At 32.9% G+C, this 19,710-nt stretch overlaps 4 protein-coding genes across 4 annotated transcripts; 3 read left to right on the forward strand and 1 right to left on the reverse strand.

Annotated features, from left to right (window-relative positions):
- The first annotated feature begins 200 nt into the window (after window positions 1-200).
- On the forward strand, window positions 201-6,127 carry LOC135954076 (putative mediator of RNA polymerase II transcription subunit 26). Its single transcript, XM_065504132.1, has 3 exons — window positions 201-2,228; window positions 5,507-5,723; window positions 5,917-6,127. Exons 1-3 carry the CDS (start codon window positions 201-203, stop codon window positions 5,955-5,957), a joined length of 2,286 nt encoding a protein of 761 aa, XP_065360204.1. The 3' UTR covers window positions 5,958-6,127.
- Window positions 6,128-7,286: 1,159 nt separating this feature from the next.
- Window positions 7,287-9,414, forward strand: LOC135954856 (esterase 6-like). Its single transcript, XM_065505098.1, has 3 exons — window positions 7,287-8,700; window positions 8,762-8,882; window positions 8,965-9,414. Exons 1-3 carry the CDS (start codon window positions 7,311-7,313, stop codon window positions 9,068-9,070), a joined length of 1,617 nt encoding a protein of 538 aa, XP_065361170.1. The 5' UTR covers window positions 7,287-7,310; the 3' UTR covers window positions 9,071-9,414.
- A 4,860-nt stretch (window positions 9,415-14,274) lies between these two features.
- Window positions 14,275-16,158, forward strand: LOC135955006 (esterase 6-like). Its single transcript, XM_065505276.1, has 3 exons — window positions 14,275-15,716; window positions 15,778-15,898; window positions 15,959-16,158. Exons 1-3 carry the CDS (start codon window positions 14,327-14,329, stop codon window positions 16,062-16,064), a joined length of 1,617 nt encoding a protein of 538 aa, XP_065361348.1. The 5' UTR covers window positions 14,275-14,326; the 3' UTR covers window positions 16,065-16,158.
- An 875-nt stretch (window positions 16,159-17,033) lies between these two features.
- Window positions 17,034-18,249, reverse strand: thoc6 (THO complex 6). The gene is made up of 2 exons (XM_065505350.1): window positions 18,022-18,249; window positions 17,034-17,957 (listed from the first exon to the last, which is right to left on the reverse strand). Exons 1-2 carry the CDS (start codon window positions 18,162-18,164, stop codon window positions 17,054-17,056), a joined length of 1,047 nt encoding a protein of 348 aa, XP_065361422.1. The 5' UTR covers window positions 18,165-18,249; the 3' UTR covers window positions 17,034-17,053.
- Between the last annotated feature and the right edge of the window lie 1,461 nt (window positions 18,250-19,710).

The following is a 19,710-nucleotide window of genomic DNA, read 5'->3' on the forward strand; positions in this document are numbered from 1 at the left end:
AAAAAAAGTGATGTTGTCTATGTTATGAATTTGTAAAATTTATGGAAAAAAAAAACTGCTTATTTATTTATATTAAATTGTGTAACCATCAATCAATTCGAAACGTATCCACGTTCACCACAACAGAAAAAAAAAGTAAAAGTGTTAAAAGATAAATAAGAAAATAATAAAAACAAAATAGCTAAACGAAAGAAAGAAAAATGTTTTATTTAAAACTATCGATAAGTGGTTTATTAATTATAACCTTTTATGGTTTGGTGTCGTGTAGTGTTGAAAATATTAATAAGCAATTAACACCACAAGAAAATCGCGAGCAATTAAATGAAACTCTTCAAGTGTTACAGCTAAATGCTACCAATTCAAGATCGGCTCGTACCTTATTGCCGCATCCTAGAACGCCCGCGTTTACCCTGAGACGTAGGCAACCCATCAAGATACGTGCCAGGGCAGATCACTTCCCTTTGCGCACCCAAATACGTCGAGTGCACAATGGTTTACCCAATGCCCAGCCTCAACAGCAGAATATGCGCTATGGTTATGAGTCCTTGAAAGGTTCTAAATACGCCTCCTCGTCTAAGGGAGCCAATCCTGCATTTTTGAATAATGGCAAAGGTTCTCCTTATAGACCGCAATTATTGGGAGGTCATCCCAATTCAATACACGTACCAGCTTTATCCCAACAATACATACATAATTTCAAGGCCTCGCCAGCATTTAATGGTCAGGTGGTTGTACATCCTGCAACGCAAAAACAAAAGCAACAGCCCACCACAGCCCAGCAGGATAATGCATATCCCAAATATGTAAAACCCCAGCAACAATTGCCACAAACAGCAGCAGCTGCCGTACCACCACAATCACAGCAACAGCAACAACAACCGCAGCCACAACAACAACCATTGACACAGTACCCTGATTTCAAGCAATATCCTATACCAGATCAGGAGAAAATGCAACAGTACAACGAACAACATGAAAAGTATTTGCAACAACAGAAATATCTAACACCCAAAAACCCCATAGCCTACTATCAACTGCAACACACCCAGCAACAGCAACAGCTGCAGCAACAACAACAACAGCAGCAGCAGCTACATCAAGAATTACCAGCACAACAACAGCCGCAATTACAGCAAAATTATGCAGTTCATCAACCTCAACAGTATTTGCCACAATCACAGCAGCAACAGCCTTCCATACCCATACACGAAAGTGCCCAAACCAGCAACATCAACAATGTTGCCTTTCCCGCCGCCGCCTCCGTCCCACCAAAAATGTATTCTGTGTATGAAGAAAACGACATGACGGAATTGCAAAATAACAATTATCAAACAGCCACATATCAAGGACTGGACAAGGAGGCTCAGGAATATTTACGTTTCATGAATACAAATGAATATTTTCTGCCCAAAAAAGATCCCAATTACAAACAAATCGACGAGGAGACCGATAAACGCCAATACAATGTCTTAAAAGCTCAACAGCAGCAACATTTGCATTCGTTACAGCAATCACAGGCACCCACACCATATCAGCAGTCTCAGCCCATTGCACCACAACAGACGCCATACTCACAGCCCGAACAACAACAACAGCAACAGCAAATTTATGCTCCCTCTTCTTCGGCCTTGCAAACCACACAATACTCAAATAGTATTTATTCCGATCTATCTGATCCCTCTTCTTATAATCTGGGTAATCCCGTTTCTCAACTCTACTATCAACAACAACAAGATCCTTCGACGGCTGCATCTTCAACCGTGGTGCGCACTAGCTATCAAACAGGTTATAATCAAAATCAATTTGTGGTAAATTCCCAAAATAATAAAGTTTCCAAATATACGGTGCCATCAGCTTCCACGCCCAGTTCTATTGTGATATCAACCCAAGCCCCCCATGTTTACGCCCAACTAAGACATAATTCGGCTGGCAATCGTACTCCGGAACCTTTACGTTTCGAATTTACCGAACGTGATGCTATGGTTGGCGGTGTCTCTTATACCCATGCTCCCCAAGGCCAATTAAGGTACAATGCTCTGGCATCGAATAGTGTAACACCAGTTATGGACAATGAAGAAAGTTCAACGGTAAGTTCGCTGGGTTCAAAACATTATTCGTCTACGATGAGAACACAAAACTATGTGCATAGCAAGCATGCGGTTAAGTCGGTCGTGGAAGATGATGATGATGATCCAGAGGATGGTGATGATATGCAAGAAGCTGGAACAGTAAGTTGATTTTATAAATTTAAATGTTATTTATTCATATTCACATTTTGCTGTTAACATTTTCATTTTAATTTATTCACAAAAAATTCAACTGGTTGTTCTTTTTTATATCCTTCGCCAGGAGTGGCAAGGGTCCGTCTGTCCGTCTGTATGTAGAAATCAACTTTCCGTAGTCCCCAAATAACTTACATACATGATTCATATATCAATATATGGGGAATTCTTCCGGTTCGATTGCTATTTAAAATCGACAAAATCGGCAAACAAATGGCTGAGATAAGGAAAAAACCGGAACAACCTCGATTTTTGATCTATATCTGGATTACTAAGTCATTAATATAGACAATATGGATATCTAATGATATTTCAATGACCTTTGTAACGACGTATATGAGACCATAGTAAGTTGGACCTAAAATGGGTCAAAATCGGAAAAAAAAATATTTTTTAACCCGAATTTTTTTTTTCACCAAAAAAAATTTTTTTTTTAAATTTAAATTTTAAAATATCAATTCAAAAAAAAATTTGTTCCAAAAAATTAAAAAATCAACTTTGGAAAAAAAATAAAATTTTGTTTACCTAAAAATATTTAAAATTTGTATTTTGAAGTATAATTTGGTGAAGGGTATATAAGATTCGGCACAGCCGAATATAGCTCTCTTACTTGTTTTATTTAAAGAATGATATTAAAAAAAAATCCCCTTTATAGGAAAAATTAGAAATAGTTTAGTGCTGCCATATAATTAAATATATGTTTTTACCGTTCATTTTTGAATTAACAGTTGTGTGTAAGCAAAGACTTAAACCAGTTCACACAGAGTGTTTCATAAAATGTTTAGAAATTAACATAAACGGTTTTAACATAATGAAGTAATAAGTTTAATTTTTATCAAAAGAACAATTTTTTTAAAAATATGAAAATATTGTTTCCTTCGTATTTAAATAAAAAAACAAGTAAAAAAGTATAGTCGAACAAAGACATTTTTGTTTAAAATTTCAATATTTTTTTTCTTGAGTGATTTTCCGAACTGTGTCTTATATGGGAGCTACGAGTCATATGTGGGAAATTTTGCTTTACTTCTTTAAATATCGCCTAGGCCAGCCAAAAAAGTTTGAAGACCAAGAATATTATTTGACATCAATATTTATTGAATTACTCAATAAATATTGATGTCAAACTCAGTAAGAGTTTGACATCAATATTTCAATATTGCAATTTCAAAACGTTTGCAAGCAGCAGTATTCATCCAAAAGCAGGTAAATTGGGAACCATACGAATTGAAACTGAACCCTTGAACGCTACAAAAGAAAATCATTTTTATACCGAATCGTAACTTGCGATAATAAATGGATCCATTATGATAACTTAATGCGTATGAGCCAGGCCAACCAGCCGAAGCCACACCAAAGCCAAATATTCATGGCGCTGAAATAATGCTCTGTATTTGGTGGCACCAAAAGGGTCCTATCTATTATGAGCTGCTGAAATCTGGTCACACCATAACAGTTAACCTGTACCGAAAGTTGCGAGTCGTTTGAATTGAGAGAGCAGTTCTTTTGGCGCGAAATACATATGTTGCCAGAAAGATGGCATGTTTCAAAGTAAAATCTAAAAAATTAAAAAAAAATACCGCATTTTTAAGTCATACACCCAATATTAGGTTTCTATTTATCGCATTTGCAATCGTTCTATCATTAACTTCGAAAATTCAAATGGACCGTGACTTCAAAAATTCCTGCAGCAGTTAAATGGGGTGATTTTGTCGGCTACAGAAAATTGCCAAAAACGAGACAGACTTGCATCATTCATCCTCCATATTCCCAATTCTGCAATTTTCGGCAATAAAAAACTTGTTAATCATGGTATTTTATTGCCCACTAGTCACAGTAACCGTGCTACGTCCTCGTAAAGATGACTCTTTTAGCGTAAATTCATAGCCATTTACCTCTCTTTGTGAATTAGATGATGATTCTCACTGCTACAGAATCGCAAAAATTATTCCTGTTTCTCGTGATGAATTGCACCAAATTCGTTAATAAATTCGAGTTCTTGTGGAATATAGAGTTCCATGACTCATCGTGAAGTATTTTGCATTTGTTTACTTCACAATTATCAAGACAGCTGAACTGCATGTACTAAAAACTTCCTGTATTAAGAATTTTTTGAATTTGAAATAATTTCTCTCAAATATTTCGTAAAACTTTTCCATTCCAAAACGTTAAAAAAAAGTTATTCTCAGATTTGTCATTTCCGATTTCAATGAAATTTATAACATACATATGTACATTGTACATATATTGTGTATTCACCAAATCATTGATCTTTTAACTGGGAAACCATTTCCGGTCCAGAAATATGAAGTCTTGAATATTGAACAAATTTATTGGGGAAAAAATATTGCAGCAACATGTTTATAGTAAAAATGTTGCAGCAACATGTTTACAGTAACAATGTTGCAGCAACATGTTTACAGTAACAATGTTGCAGCAACATGTTTACAGTAACAATGTTGCAGCAACATGCTAACAGTAACAATGTTGCAGCAACATGCTAACAGTAACAATGTTGCAGCAACATGTTGAAAGTAACAATGTTGCAGCAACATGTTGAAAGTAACAATGTTGCAGCAACATGTTAACAGTAACAATGTTGCAGCAACATGTTGAAAGTAACAATGTTGCAGCAACATGTTGATAGTAACAATGTTGCAGCAACATGTTGATAGTAACAATATTGCAGCAACATGTTGATAGTATAAATGTTGCAGCAACATGTTTACAGTACAAATGTTGCTGCAATATGTTTACAGTAAAAATGTTGCAGCAACATGTTTACATTAAAAATATTGCAGCAACATGTTGATTTTAAAAATATTGCAGCAACATGTTGATTTTAAAAATATTGCAGCAACATGTTGATTGTAAAAATGTTGCAGAAACATGTTGATAGTAAAAAATACGAAAAAGAAATTTTCGTCGTAATATTCCCCAATCCAATTTTCAAAAGAACTCATCTGGGTACCACTGAATTCTGACTTCGTTTAATATAGGGAACTAATAACATAACTTAACCGTATTTATTAGGAGTAGGGATATTCCAGAAAACTGGATTATAGTGAAAGCATGAAAAACCATAAAATCTATTATTGCCTACTTAAAATTTAAAAAAAAACTTTAAAAATCTAGTTTTAATTAAAAGAGAAATTATTTTTAAACAACACCTCACATTTATGTAGATGCACGCAATATTTATACACCTCAAACTTTTATTATTCTAGAATCTTTATGGCCGCCAACCAGTTGTGAGCAGTGATTCCAAAAAACCAACCAGCACCACTGAGGCGCCACCCAGTGAACAGAAAGACACCGAAGAGTATTGCGAGCGCATCTGTGCAATTGTTGAGGATGAAAATGAAGAAATTGTTTGCGGCTCCGATGGTTACATGTACACGAGCGAGGCACAAATGGAATGTTATGCATCTTGTTTGCATATTGGTAAGTTGTTGTGGTTATTTTATGGTGGTGATGTTTTAACAATTAAGCACAATTAAATTGTAAATATGTTAATGTTTTTCTTTTGTGGTTGCTGGGTATATATGCAAATAGTTTATTGTGTGAAAGTGTATTAAATTTACATTTTTATTTAATTTATTTATTGGTTTTATTTTTTGCATTTTTCTCTTTGCAGATGTAACGATACAAGGAAAGGGCTCTTGTTCAACGCGATAAGTCATCCTGTGCATATGTATTTGATATTTTAACTCAATTAGTAAAATAATTAATTTATTCTTTTTTAGTTTTAGTTTTATACAAATAAAATAAAATGATAACTGTTAACTATTAAGGCATTCGATATGAAAATACCGAGATAATATAAAAAATGTGAAATTTTAAAATTATATGTGGTTGTTTTTTAATATTTATTTCTATAAAAAAAAGTTTGTCTAATTTCGATCTCTTGAGGTTATTATATAACTATAATCTATAATTCGTGGGTTATTATTAAATATATATAATTCATTTAAGAAAAACTATCCTAGATCTTCGTGTTTAACTGGTTTTACGGATTACATTCGCTTCGATTTTGGTGCCGTCAAAACTAAAACTGAGTTTAATTTATTTTTTTAAAGCTAAAAAAAACTAAACGAAATGTTCATCCTAGCGACCTTGATCTTCACTTTTAAATATTGATGGAAACGTTCTCCTTGTTCTTCCAAGACTTTCAGGAAACTTCTCTAAATGATCACTCATATTTCATAACAAAAATCGATTTTTAGTTTAAATAACGCAAATATATTAAATCGTTAATAACTTGATAAATACTGCGATTTAAGGGAAAATAATCTCAATATATGTTCATTCAAATTTTATACCAAAAATCGATTTTTAATATAAACAAGTAAGAGAGCTATATTCGGCTGTGCCGAATCTTATATACCCTTCAACAAATTATACTTCAAAATAAAAATTTTAAATATTTTTAGGTAAACAAAATTTATTTTTTTTTTTTGCAGTTTTTTCATTTTTTGGAGAAAAAAATTTTTCGAATTATTTAAAAAAAATTTTTTTTTTTAAATTTTTTTTTTTCAATTTTTTTTTAATATTTAGCGAAAAAAAACTTTGGTTAACAAAAATCGGGTTAAAAAATATTTTTCCGATTTTGACCCATTGTAGGTCCAACTTGCTATGATTTTATATACGTACTTGCAAAGGTCTTTGAAATATCTATCATTAGATATCCATATTGTCTATATTAATGACTTAGTAATCCAGATATAGATAAAAACCGAGGTTGTCCCGGTTATATCTCATATTCAAAATGTTGAACAATTTTTTCCTAAATTTTTTTACCCAAAAATATTTAAAATTTTTATTTTAAAGTATAATTTGTTTATTATACAATTTTTTTAATAAAAAATAAACTAATAACAATTTCAAAACATCTGCTAATTAATGCGACTGACTATTTAAATCTATAAGAGATAACAAAATATGATTAGGATGCTATTTTATTAGGGTTCATGCCCATAGCTTCAAGATCAAAATTGTCATTTATTGTGAAGATCTCAAGCCGTGCACAACATGCAGTTCAAATGTGTCTTAAAATATTCATTAGTTGTTTTAATAGTTGTACTTTTAAGTGATGTAAGAAGTGAAGAAGACAATGATTTAATAGTGAAAATTAGTAATGGCAAGTTGAGGGGTTTAGATAATGGCTACTATTACAGCTATGAATCCATTCCCTATGCCAAAGCACCGGTGGCAGACTTAAGCTTTGAGCCACCTCAGCCTTATAACGAAACGTGGCACAGTGTTTTCGATGCCACTAAAAAATCGGTAGTGTGCATGCAATGGGATCAGTTTAAAGAAGGTGAAAATAAATTGCATGGTTCGGAAGATTGTTTATTTGTTAATGTGTATAAGCCCAAGACGGACAAAGAGAAATATCCTGTTGTGGCTTATATACATGGAGGAGCATTTATGTTTGGTTCGGCCAATGTTTATGGCGAAGATTTGCTAATGAAGAGCGGCAATGTTATATTGGTGAAAATCTCTTATCGCTTGGGACCTTTGGGTTTCTTGAGCACTGAAGATGATGCTATAAGCGGTAATTATGGTTTGAAAGATCAGCAGCTGGCTTTGAAATGGATCAAAAATAATATTAAGTATTTTGGAGGAGATCCAGAAAAGATATTACTAATAGGATTTTCTGCCGGTGGCTCCTCGGCTCATTTACAAATGTTGCAACCATCTCTAGAGAATATAGCCAAGGCGGTGGTATCGTTTAGTGGTGTGGCCTTTAATCCCTGGGTTATTATCAAAAATCCTTTGAAGAATGCCCTAAAATTAGCCCAACATTTACAATGTCCCGATCTAGAAAATACTCAAGCCATAAAGCAATGTCTCAAACAGAAAACTCCCGAAGATATTGTTACAAGTGTTAAGGAATTCTTAAATTTCGGCTATAATCCCTTTGCCACCTTTGGACCAGTAGTAGAGCATAAAAATTCGCCACAAGCATTTATGACCGAACATCCTCGAGATATTATTAAATCAGGAAATTATTCTCATTTACCCTGGCTGGCTTCATATGCTGCTCAGGATGGTGGCTACAATGCAGCTGAATTGTTGCAAATAAATCCTAAAACTGGCAAAACATTTTTAGATGATTTAAATGGGAAATGGTTGGAATTGGCTCCTCAAAATCTATTTTTACAAAATATTAACAGTGATCCCATAAAATATGCTCAACAATTGAAAGATGATTACTTGAGCAATTTAACATTTTCGGAGGAAAATTATTTGAAAGTACAAGAAATCTATACAGATGTTTTATTTAAAAATGGAGTCCAAGAAGCCCTTAAACTACACAGTGAACACAATAAGGCACCAGTTTATGCTTATGTTTATGATAATCCTTCAGATTTTAGTTTGGCTCATGATTTGGCTCAAAGAAAGGATATGAAATTTGGTAAGAATTTGAATTTAAGTAATTTTCGAACTTAGATATAATCAAACACATTAATTTTTAGGTACCGTTCATTCAGATGATTTTACTTTAATGCTGAGTTTCCCTTCGCGTTCTTTACGACCAGATGAAGAGATATTATCCCAAAAATTTATAAAAATGTTGGAAAACTTTATATCTCACGGGTAAGTAACAAAGATAATATAAATTCTTATTTAATTGGAAGGAGTATATACAAATATTATTTAATTATATTAATATTTTTAGGGAACCTACCTTTGGTGACTGCAAATTTGTTAATAATGCTGGCAATTCAAACAAGTTGGACTTGTTGTTAATCACGAAAGATAAATGTGAAAATATTGTTCAATAATTGTTGTTATATGAAAACAAAAACGAATAGTTTTTTCAAATTTTATTAAATCTGTAAAGTAAATAAGAAAATAATAATCAAATAATATTGTATTTAGAACCATAGAGAAAATATACATAGAACGGAAACTTGGAAAAAACTGAAACAAAAAAAATTATTCAAAAAAGTTACACATACGAGATTGGTTTTTGTTTTCACATACTTTTTTTTACTGATAGATTCTCAGCACTTAGGTTTTTGACAACTGAGTTAGGTCTTTGACAGGAGAGTTTCCGATCTATGTGTATTAATCTATGTTTAGAACAGTCAGTGACAATAAAATGAAAACTTTTTTATAAAACAAATGTGACATTTACACTTTGATTAAAACCATGTCTTTTTTTTTTTTGGTTTCTCTTTTAAAATCCCCTAGCATTTAAAGCAGAATATCAAAAAAAGTCTTGAAAAACAGAAAACATGCCTTTTGTTTAGACGTCACAATTTTTAGTCATGACTTAAAGTCATAATGTTAATGCCCCCAAAGTGTATTTGAGATATCATCGAAATTTTTTATTCATTTGATAGGCCTATCAATGTCATGGCATGCCATTTTGTATAAAATATATCGTGCAAATGTCTGCCGCGGCTTCGCAATTTGCCATGACTCTCGCCCATAAATCAGGAGCCGAATTACCGCATTCGATATCGAGTAAATTCGACGGTAATTTTCTTATTTGAGATTACGGCATTCGATATCGAGCATGAAATTTAGTACATTTTATTATAATTACGATATCGAAATTATTTTTCGATACGATAGTTCATTCGTGTTCTTTTCGGGCCACGTTCCGCACGCTTCGCCCATTTTACGGTGAGGTCCAATTCTGGATGAATGGGTACGTCAACAAACGAAATTGTCGAATTTGGTACGTTACCAATCCACATGAGATTCAAGCCATTAAAATATTATTTAACAAGACTTAAACGATTTTAGATTTTAAAGTTTTTCATATTTAGTGGCGGCATGGTGTAGTGGTTAAAGTGCTTGCCTACAAAACCAAGCACTCCAGGTTCGAAAAATGTTCATCATGGTATTCGAGTTTTTAAAAATGAAACCCCCTAAAACAATCCATCCAAGAAGCCTCCTGACCACTCCTCCCCCTGTAAAAGAGGATAACATCATGGTAATGGTCAGGCAGAACGCCACCACCCCCGGGAAAAAAGGTAGGAATCAAAGACTAGCAAGGTTCCACTACACCACTACACCAAAAACATAGAGGGCGGTGTTTCTAAGCAACGACAGATGGCAGCCGCATTATCCTAGACCAGCTGCATCAGACCAATCATCTACTTAGCTGGAATAACAACCGATTAACGAAACTGATACAAGTCAAAAATAACAACAGACTGGATCTTATGGCAACATCGTACATGTATCGCAGGACCCGCTACAGCAGACCAATCATCTACTTCGTTGGAACAACAACCGTTTAACGAAACTGATACAAAATAACAATAAAACTGGATCTAATGGCAACATTGTACATGGAGACGCACGATTCTCCAATAACTACACAGAGAAAACAGATTCGTGCTAGCAACCGAATTTGTTGCCAATCGAATGGTTCTATCTTAGTGACCGAATTTTACAGTTATGGCTAGAATATTTTGGAAGGGATAACTAAAGTTTGGTTGCTTCAACTGAAATTCTTCTTTATCAACTGACTTTCTGTTGGTAGAACTGACAAATTCTATGTGTGCAACCGAATCTTTTGATTGGCAACAAATTCGGTTGCTATCACGAATCTGTTTTCTCTGTGTAGGAGTGTAATCTTACATGGGAATTATGCGATGCTGATGGAGATGCTTTGTAGAGGAAAGTTTTTAATATTTATATTGGGATTTACAATAGATGGCGTATAGCAGATAGGATTCATCAATAAGCAGGGAAATTGGATACCATACGAATTGAAACTTATAGACCTTGAAAAACTATTGTGTATGTCTGTAATGCTGCTTGAAAACTATAAAAGAAAATCATTTTTGTACCGAATCATTACTTGCGATGAAAAATGGATCCATTACAATAACCCGAAGAGTAAGAGATCGTATGTGAAGCCCGGCCAACCAGCCGAATCGATATCCATGGCCCTAAGGTAATTCTCTGTATTTGGTGGGAGCAAGTATTTGATGAGCTGCTGAAATCTGATCAGACCATCACAGGGAACCTGTACCGAAGGTAACTGATTCGTTTGAAGCGAGCATTGACCGAAAAACGCCCAGAATATGCGGCCAGACCTGAAACCGTAATATTCCATCATGACAAAGCTCGGCAACATGTTGCTGGCTATACCTGTAAACCCGGTAAATAAAAAAATAATAATGCAGTTTTGTTTGAAATCTATTTTTATTGCTATGCACCAAAAAAAATGTTCTTGCAATGTAAACATGCAAAATTATTCATAAACCAGTAAGAGTGCTATATTCGGCTGTGCCGAATCTTATATACCCTTCACCAAATTATACTTTAAAATTTTTTTGGAAAAAAAAATTCGGGTCAAAATTTTTTTTCCCGATTTTGACCCATTGTAGGTCCAACTTACTATGGTCTTATATACGTCGTTGCAAATGTCTTTGAAATATCTATCATTAGATATCCATATTGTCTATATTAATGTCTTAGTAATCCAGATATAGGTCAAAAATCGAGGTTGTCTTGGTTTTTTCCTCATATCTCAGCATTATTTAAGATTTGGATCCCAAATATATTTGTGTCTTCAGAAAACTGATTTCAACAGACAGACAGACGGATATGGCTTAATCGACTCCGCTATCTATAAGGATCCAGAATATATATACTTTATAGGGTCGGAAATGAAAAATGTAGAAATTACAAACGGAATGACAAACTTATAAATACCCTTCTCACGAAGGTGAAGGGTATAAAAACAATAAAGAAAACATTGACAAAAGTCTACATACGACCACAGCATGTCCTGTTTTTTTTTTAATACTAACAGATAAGAAATGCAATTTATTAAGTCAACAGATCAAGAAATATTCAGTTATTTTGAAAACACTGGTACAGTTAAAAACAAGCCGCGAAGTGGTCGCCCAAAGAAACTACATCGTAGAGATGTAATCTTCATTTTAAAAGAAGTCAACAAAAACCCAAAAGTAAATACCACAAAATTGGCCGAAGAACTCGCAACAAGATCAGAAGATATTGTTTATTCACGAACAATTCAAAGAACCTTAAATAATAATGGTAATTAATGCAGAAATCCTCGTAAATTAGCGAACGGATCACAAACTTCGTTTGGAATTCGCCCAAAAGCACTTTGAAAAGGACATGGAATTCTGGAAGCGAGTTTCGTTTACTGATGAGTTGAAGTATAACATATTTGGAAGTGATGGGAGAGATAAAGTATGGAGCAAAACATATATAGCAATGGATCCGAAAAACTTACTCGCTACAGTTAAGCATGGTGTTGGCAGTGTGATGGTTTGGGGTACTGTCGCTGCTTCTGGAGTGGGAAAGTTAGTGTTACTGATCGATATCAGTACAAATCTATTTTGGAACAAAATTTGAGAGCATCCATTGATATTTTAACTCTTGGTTAAAGTTGGATTTTCAGCAAGATAACGATCCGAAATATTGGTCTCAAATTATCAAAGATTGGCTACTCTGCCATGCCCACGACAATTGTACACACCACCTCAAAGCCCGGACTTAAATGTTATTGAGCACGTGTGGGAAATTCTTCAACGGAAGATCCGAAAACATCTTATTACTTGTGCACCAATGTTAAAGGAGAAACTTCCAGAAGAATGGCAAAATATAAAGTCCGCAGAACTGGAAAATTTAGTTACTTCGATGCCCAGACGCTTATAAATGCCCGTGGTGGCCCAACGAAATATTGAATTTAATGAAAATTTGTATTCGCTGAAAAATGTTTATTTAGTGTACAGATCGTATGTAGACTTTTGTCAACATATTTTTTTAATTTTTTGTGAATAATAGTTTAAATTAATTATAAAGTTAGCGATATTTTTTTGTTATATTACTAAAAATGCATTTGAAATAAAACTGCATCATTACTTTTAGTTATTATGGTTTAGAAGTCCGCGAGTTACAAAAATAATGGTCGTACGTTTTACTTTTAAGTCTGAAGCCAATAAATTTTATTATGTAATTAAATAAGGATGAAATTACCGTTACTTCACAAATTAGCATTAGCGTTACTATTTATTTTTTTTACATAAATTTAATTTATTTTCAATTAATCCATTGCCTCAGCGCCAAAAGGCATTGTAGAGGCGAGTTGGCAAAATATATTAATTACTAAAATTTACAATTAAAATTATTTCTTACAAAAAAATAAAAAATATTACAAATTTCACCGCTTTGAATCGGTAGCCTTGGTAAAATGTCATGTTTATGAAAACTGAGATTACGAAATATGGTTTACAAAAGTTTCTCTTGTATTGTGACACACTGTATGTGACCTTATCATTTTGACGGGTACCTTATGTTTTGTCGTTTACTTGCTAGTTTTTCTATTTTTAATACAAACAGTAAACAAAATATAGGAAATTATTAAAACTAGCAGGTAAGCGAACAGACTGATGCATAAGTATGCAGACAAATATTGTCAAACTACCAAAAATTTCTTTAACCTTCGCTTTACCAAAGGTTTTTTATGTACATGGTTTACCAAAACCCACCCGGGTGACACTACACTTCTATAAATATATGCGACGAACGAAATTTTAAAAAATTGAAAAAACCTTATAAAAAGTTAAAAATGTTTCTATTAAATTCTATAGAACTCTAGAATTTGTTCAGTGAATACAAATTTCATTTAAATCAAAACAAAATTAAAAAAATATTAAACCAATAAAATCGATGTGGGTATTGGTAAAGCGAAGGTTAAGCTATCATAATACATTAGGACAATACGACAATACGACCTAATAGCAGACCGTTTGAATTCCCCAATTAATTAAGATTTTAAGTTACTATCAAACTTTTACTATTTTTATTATGAATTATAGTAATATTTATTTGGTTATTGAGACGGGTTTTTAATAAAAAAAAAAAACTGATAACAATTTCAAAAAATCTATTTTCAAAATAAACATCTGTTGATTAATGCGACTACCTAAATCTATAAGAGATAACAAACTATGATTACGACGCTATTTTAGGGTTCATGTCGATAGCTTCAAGATGAAAACTATCATTTATTTTGAAGATCTCAAGCCGTGAACAACATGCAGAACAAATGTGTCTTAAAATATTCATTAGTTGTTTTAATAGTTGTACTTTTAAGTGATGTAAGAAGTGAAGAAGACAATGATTTAATAGTGAAAATTAGTAATGGCAAGTTGAGGGGTTTAGATAATGGCTACTATTACAGCTATGAATCCATTCCCTATGCCAAAGCACCGGTGGCAGAATTAAGCTTTGAACCACCTCAGGCTTATAACGAAAAGTGGCCAAATGTTTTCGATGCCACTAAAAAGCCGATAGAGTGCATGCAATGGGATCAGTTTAAAGAAGGTGAAAATAAATTGCATGGTTCGGAAGATTGTCTATTTGTTAATGTTTATAAGCCCAAGACGGGCAAAGAGAAATATCCTGTTGTGGCTTATATACATGGAGGAGCATTTATGTTTGGTGCGGCCAATGTATTCGGAGAAGATTTGCTTATGAAGAGCGGCAATGTTATATTGGTGAAAATCTCCTATCGCTTGGGACCTCTGGGTTTCTTGAGCACTGAAGATGAAGCTATAAGCGGTAATTATGGTTTGAAGGATCAGCAGCTGGCTTTGAAATGGATCAAAAATAATATTGAGTATTTTGGAGGAGATCCAGAAAAAATTTTATTAATAGGATTTTCTGCCGGTGGCTCCTCGACACATTTACAAATGTTGCATCCATCTCTAGAAAATCTAGCCAAGTCAGTGGTATCATTTAGTGGTGTGGCCTTTAATCCCTGGGTTATTATCAAAAATCCTTTGAAGAATGCCTTAAAATTAGCCCAACATTTACAATGTCCTGATCTAGAAGATAATCAAGCCATTAAACACTGTCTCAAACAGAAAACTCCCGAAGATATTGTAACAAGCGTTAAGGAATTCTTAAATTTCGGCTATAATCCCTTTACCACCTTTGGACCAGTAGTAGAGCATAAAAATTCGCCACAAGCCTTTATCACCGAACATCCTAGGGATATTATTAAATCTGGAAATTACTCTCATTTACCCTGGCTGGCTTCTTATGCTGCTCAAGATGGTGGCTACAATGCAGCTGAATTGTTGCAAATAAATCCTAAAACTGGCAAAACATTTTTAGATGATTTAAATGGAAAATGGTTGGAATTGGCTCCTCAAAATCTATTTTTAGAAAATATTAACAGTGATCCCGTAAAATATGCTCAACAATTGAAAGATGATTACTTAAGCAATTTAACATTTTCGGAGGAAAATTATTTGAAAGTGCAAGAAATCTATACAGATGTTTTATTTAAAAATGGAGTCCAAGAAGCCCTTAAACTACACAGTGAACACAATAAGGCACCAGTTTATGCTTATGTTTATGATAATCCTTCAGATTTTGGTTCTGCTCATGGTTTGGCTCAAAGAAAAGACATGAAATTTGGTAAGAATTTGAATTTAACTAATTGTTGAGCTTAGCTATAATCAAACACATTAATTTTTAGGTACCGTTCATTCAGATGATTTTACTTTAATGCTGAGTTTCCCTACACGTTCTTTACGACCAGATGAAGAGATATTATCCAAAAAATTTATAAAAATGTTGGAAAATTTTATAGATCACGGGTAAGTAACAAAGATAATATAAAATTGTGTTTATATCTTATTTAATTATATTATTTTTAGGGAACCTACCTTTGGTGACTGCACATTTGTTAATAATGCTGGCAATTCAAACAAGTTGGACTTGTTGTTAATCACGAAAGATAAGTGTGAAAATATTGTTCAATAATTATTGTAATTGAAAACAAAAACTGATAGTTTTTTGGAAATTTATTAAATCTGTGAAGTAAATAAGAATAAAATTATGTTTTATAAAAAAATAAGTAATCAAATGCAGTTAATTATCTCTCTAATTTTTAAGAGAATATTAAAGGATCTCGAATTGAAATAAATTAGCTATGTATTTCCAACATACAGTCTGTGACAATAGAATGGAAACTTTTTTTCTATCTATGTCATTATGTATGAAATATAACGTGCAAATGATCGCCGCGACTTCGCAAGGTGGCGCGCATGCGAAATGTCCAATTTTTCATGAATCTCGCCCATAAATCAGGCTGAATTTGTCTGATGTCATGGTTATGTTGGCTTTGAGGGCTGCTGGATTGTGATTTATTCGCATAGACCTGTGACTTAAGCAAACCCCACAAGCAAAACTCTAACCAGGGTCAAATCGCACGATCAATTTGTGATCAAACGTATTTGTGAAAAAAATCAATTAATAGGTCACAATATTTTTGAGGTTTTTATACAGGATGATACTTAGAAATATTTCACTTGTTTTGTCGATCACAAATTGAGATATGTAGAATGTTAAACATTTAATAGGTTTTTTTGTCAACTATGTTCGTATTTGTAAAGTAATTAACGATTTACATTAATATTTTAAACATATTGAACTTGTTTTCTGAAACAAATTCAAACTACATAAATACATTAATAATTTTGTAAACTTATTTACCTTTTGCTAACATTTGTTGTAGGTTGTTTAAAATATGATCTTGATTTTATATAAAAAGTTTCTTGAATTGCAAGTATTCACTGAAAATAAATACGAACAAATATATTTAAACTTCTGCATAAGCAGTGTACATTTAAATTTTAAGTACCTTTAAATCTTCTATCTAAAAGTTGTTAGTTTTTTGTTTATTGAGCACAATACAATGATTGTTTGTTAATTGTTAAATTTGTATCGTAATTTATTGTTCAGCTTTTATATTAATTATATTTCTTTTCATCACTGATCTCGTCACCTTCTTTAGGAACGTACAGCTCAATTTTACTATCCAAAAATCGAAAATCATTAAGTATAGACAGCCAATTACTGAAACCGGCAATGGACATAAAACGTTGTGGTTCCACTTGCCAAACAGCCGAATACACTGCTGTATTTTCCGTCTTTATGTCAGCTCTTAATTTACCATTCATGGCATAGAATTGAGCATTTGTATGCTCTCCGCCCACAAAAATCATATCTTCAACAAAATCGCATACATGCACTTTGCCGGGATAGGGAAATTCGTTAGTACATTCCATAGTGCGTAAATGCCAAAGTGATAATTTGGGGCCACCACCACACACCAGCCAATCGTCGTTAACTGCTAGGGCACCCACCCATTTACCCATTTCGGGACGATTTAAACTTTCCTTTTTATAGGGTTCTATAATGCCAACACTTTCTTTTTCATTGCATGACCAAAAGCGCACTGAGCCATCTTCGGAGGCGGAGTACAGTTTGTTTGGCCCAAATCCACAAACACCATGTATATAATCCTCATGGCCTTTAAAATCTCTTACTATGCGGCCATCTTCCAAACTAATTTCATACATAACATTGTCACCACAGCCCACAAACAAACAGTCGGTTTCTGGTCTCAGCCACATGCAATTAACATCGGGCACCTCGATGGCATCGGCCTCAATGGGTATTTTAATTTCCCAAGATCTCTTATTAACCAGTTCACCCTTTTCCTCCAACCACTTCAGACCATACACAACACCAATGGAACCCACTATCAAAAAGTCACGATGGAAACACAAACAATTTATTTCCACTTCATCACCTTGCGCATAGATTTTTATGGCTTCATGAGGTTCTTCTGAATTTTGTAGATCATTTAATCTGAAATTATATTAAATTAAAGCTTTAATTAAATGTTTATTTAAGATTAGGTACAAAAACATACTTTTGCACGAAAATGTCGCCATCTCTATTGCCGGCAAACAAAAACTTGCCGGAGCTCGATATCGTTTGGGCTAGAACACAATTATAAAATCTTTTTATTTTATAATCGAATTGCGGATCACGTAGGGAAGTAAGTGCTGACATTTCTAACAAAATTTCATTTATTTTTAATATAATAAAAAGATTTTAAGCGCGAAAAACACGGCACACAAAATATTTTTTTTTTATTTTGGTAAAGAACATAGGGTTCCCAAATTCTTTACGTTTCTTCTTCAAAAAAAATTCGAAGGGAAAAACCGCTAGTCAGACAACACTGAACAACGAATTGATAACCCTTAGTTTAGAGAGTTGCCAGAAAGTTGAAAAAATATGCTGCCAACTAGTGGTAATGTGGGGTTGAGTATTAAAGGTATTTACAGTAGGATATGATTGTATGATTAATCGTCTTTTTGCTGAAAAAGTCGAAAGAAAACAATCGATTGATTTATCTCAAATTAATATAGTCGAAAAAAGTCGATATTTTAGATCGTTAAACAAATATTTAATGCAACAGTATACTAAAACTAAATATTCACAAATAACAGAAATAATATAATAGCCTGCAATTTGTTACACTTGAATTTTTTCTAGTGCTCGAAATGCAGAAACTTTTAGGAAATGTTTGATTATAAACATGCCAAATTAGTAAAGTAAATTTGTTTACTATTTTATAAATTTAAATTTAACTATTAAAAACAAAAGTGATAATAATATTTAATACATTATCGCCTTGATACATTTAATTTATATTGCTAAATATTACAAAAGGTGCATCAAAAAATGTAGAATCCATGAATTTTTTTCCAAGAAATGGTAAAAATTTTAAAAAATGCTGAAATTTAAAATAGTCGGAATGTCGACTTTTCATAAATTACCAAAAGTCAAAAAGTCGACTTTTTAAAAATCGGTAAAAGTCGAAACATTGAAAAGTCGACTTTTTGTTTCAACTATAAAATAAGATCGGGTTAAGGAGAAACATTTGCACCCAAGCTTTTAAAAAAGCGCGGAGCACTGATTCAATATTAGGATTCTATAAGTCGATTGTTCGAATAATCGACTTTTTGCTGAAAAAAGTCGAACAATCGATTATGTTATCTCAAAAGTCGAAAAAAGTCGAATAGTCGATAAAAGTCGAAAATAGTCGATAAAAGTCGAAAAAAGTCGAATAGTCGATAAAAGTCGAAAATAGTCGATAAAAGTTGAAAAAAGTCGAATAGTCGATAAAAGTCGACTTTTTAGAATGTTAAAAAAAATATTTAATTGCAATATTATACTAAAACTATTGCAATTTGGTACACTTGCATTTTTTTTAGTGTATGCTAATATAAATAATAAATAAATGTTTATAAATTAAAGCTTTTTTCTACACAACATTCTTCTAACTATTATCGCCTTGATAAATTTAATTTTTATTGCTAAACATTACAAAAGGCGCATCAATAATGTAGAAACTATGTATTTGTTACAAGAAATGGTAAAAAGTTGAAAATAGTTGGAAAGTCGAAAATAGTCTAAAAAAGTCGAAAAAAGTCGATTTAACTAAAAAGTCGAAAAGTCGACTTTTATAAATTACCAAAAGTCGAAAGTTCGAAAAGTCGACATTTTAAAAAACGTAAAAAGTCGAAAGTTCGAAAAGTCGACTTTTTAAAAA

This window comes from Calliphora vicina, chromosome 3, assembly GCF_958450345.1.
Source record: "Calliphora vicina chromosome 3, idCalVici1.1, whole genome shotgun sequence".
In the NCBI taxonomy this organism is placed as follows: Eukaryota; Metazoa; Arthropoda; class Insecta; order Diptera; family Calliphoridae; genus Calliphora; species Calliphora vicina.